Genomic DNA, 526 nt, shown 5'->3' with positions numbered 1-526 from the left:
TCAGGTACAAATACAATGCTGACCAGTAGTTAAGGTGGAAGAAAACAAGACTTTCCTGTCACTTTTCCATTTTGCTCACAACAAACACCAAACCTGTGGCTTGGCTTAGTGTACATTTACCTCTCTGGTCTGAAAAGCTCAGGCGAGCTCCAAAAGCGTGGGTCCTTGTGTAACATGCCCACAGGAACCCCAATCAGGGTTCCTTTAGGAATGGTGAGGCCTTGGACCTGGACAGTTTTTTTGCACATCCTCTCAAGCCGAGGTGCCGTGGGAATCAAACGCATGGACTCATTAATAACCTGGTCCAGGTACTGCAGGCCAACCAGCTCCTCATATGAAACAGGAGACTAGAGGAAAAAATAAAGTGCTAATACATTACATGATCACCGTTGTATCGTTTTGACTGCAGACAGCGAGAAATGGCAGAGGTAGTGTACATCTCTTGGTAGGCTGGTATCAATTTCTTTCTGCAAGGTTTGCATCGCATCCGGATTGATGGCCAGGTTGTAAAGGATGTAAGTGAGAG

The 526-nt window shown here is 46.0% G+C and overlaps 1 protein-coding gene across 1 annotated transcript; it reads right to left on the bottom strand.

The window, feature by feature from the left end:
• Positions 1–84: 84 nt before the first annotated feature.
• On the bottom strand, positions 85–521 carry LOC109954395 (cytochrome P450 3A19-like; the record flags this gene model as incomplete). The annotated part of the gene is made up of 2 exons (XM_020589741.1): positions 85–347; positions 438–521. Coding segments are annotated over 2 exons (315 nt in total), but the record flags the coding sequence as incomplete, so codon positions are not given.
• Between the last annotated feature and the right edge of the window lie 5 nt (positions 522–526).

Source organism: Monopterus albus, unplaced genomic scaffold (assembly GCF_001952655.1).
Source record: "Monopterus albus unplaced genomic scaffold, M_albus_1.0 scaffold8184.1, whole genome shotgun sequence".
Taxonomy (NCBI): domain Eukaryota; kingdom Metazoa; phylum Chordata; class Actinopteri; order Synbranchiformes; family Synbranchidae; genus Monopterus; species Monopterus albus.
This window is presented reverse-complemented; position numbering and strand designations above follow the sequence as displayed.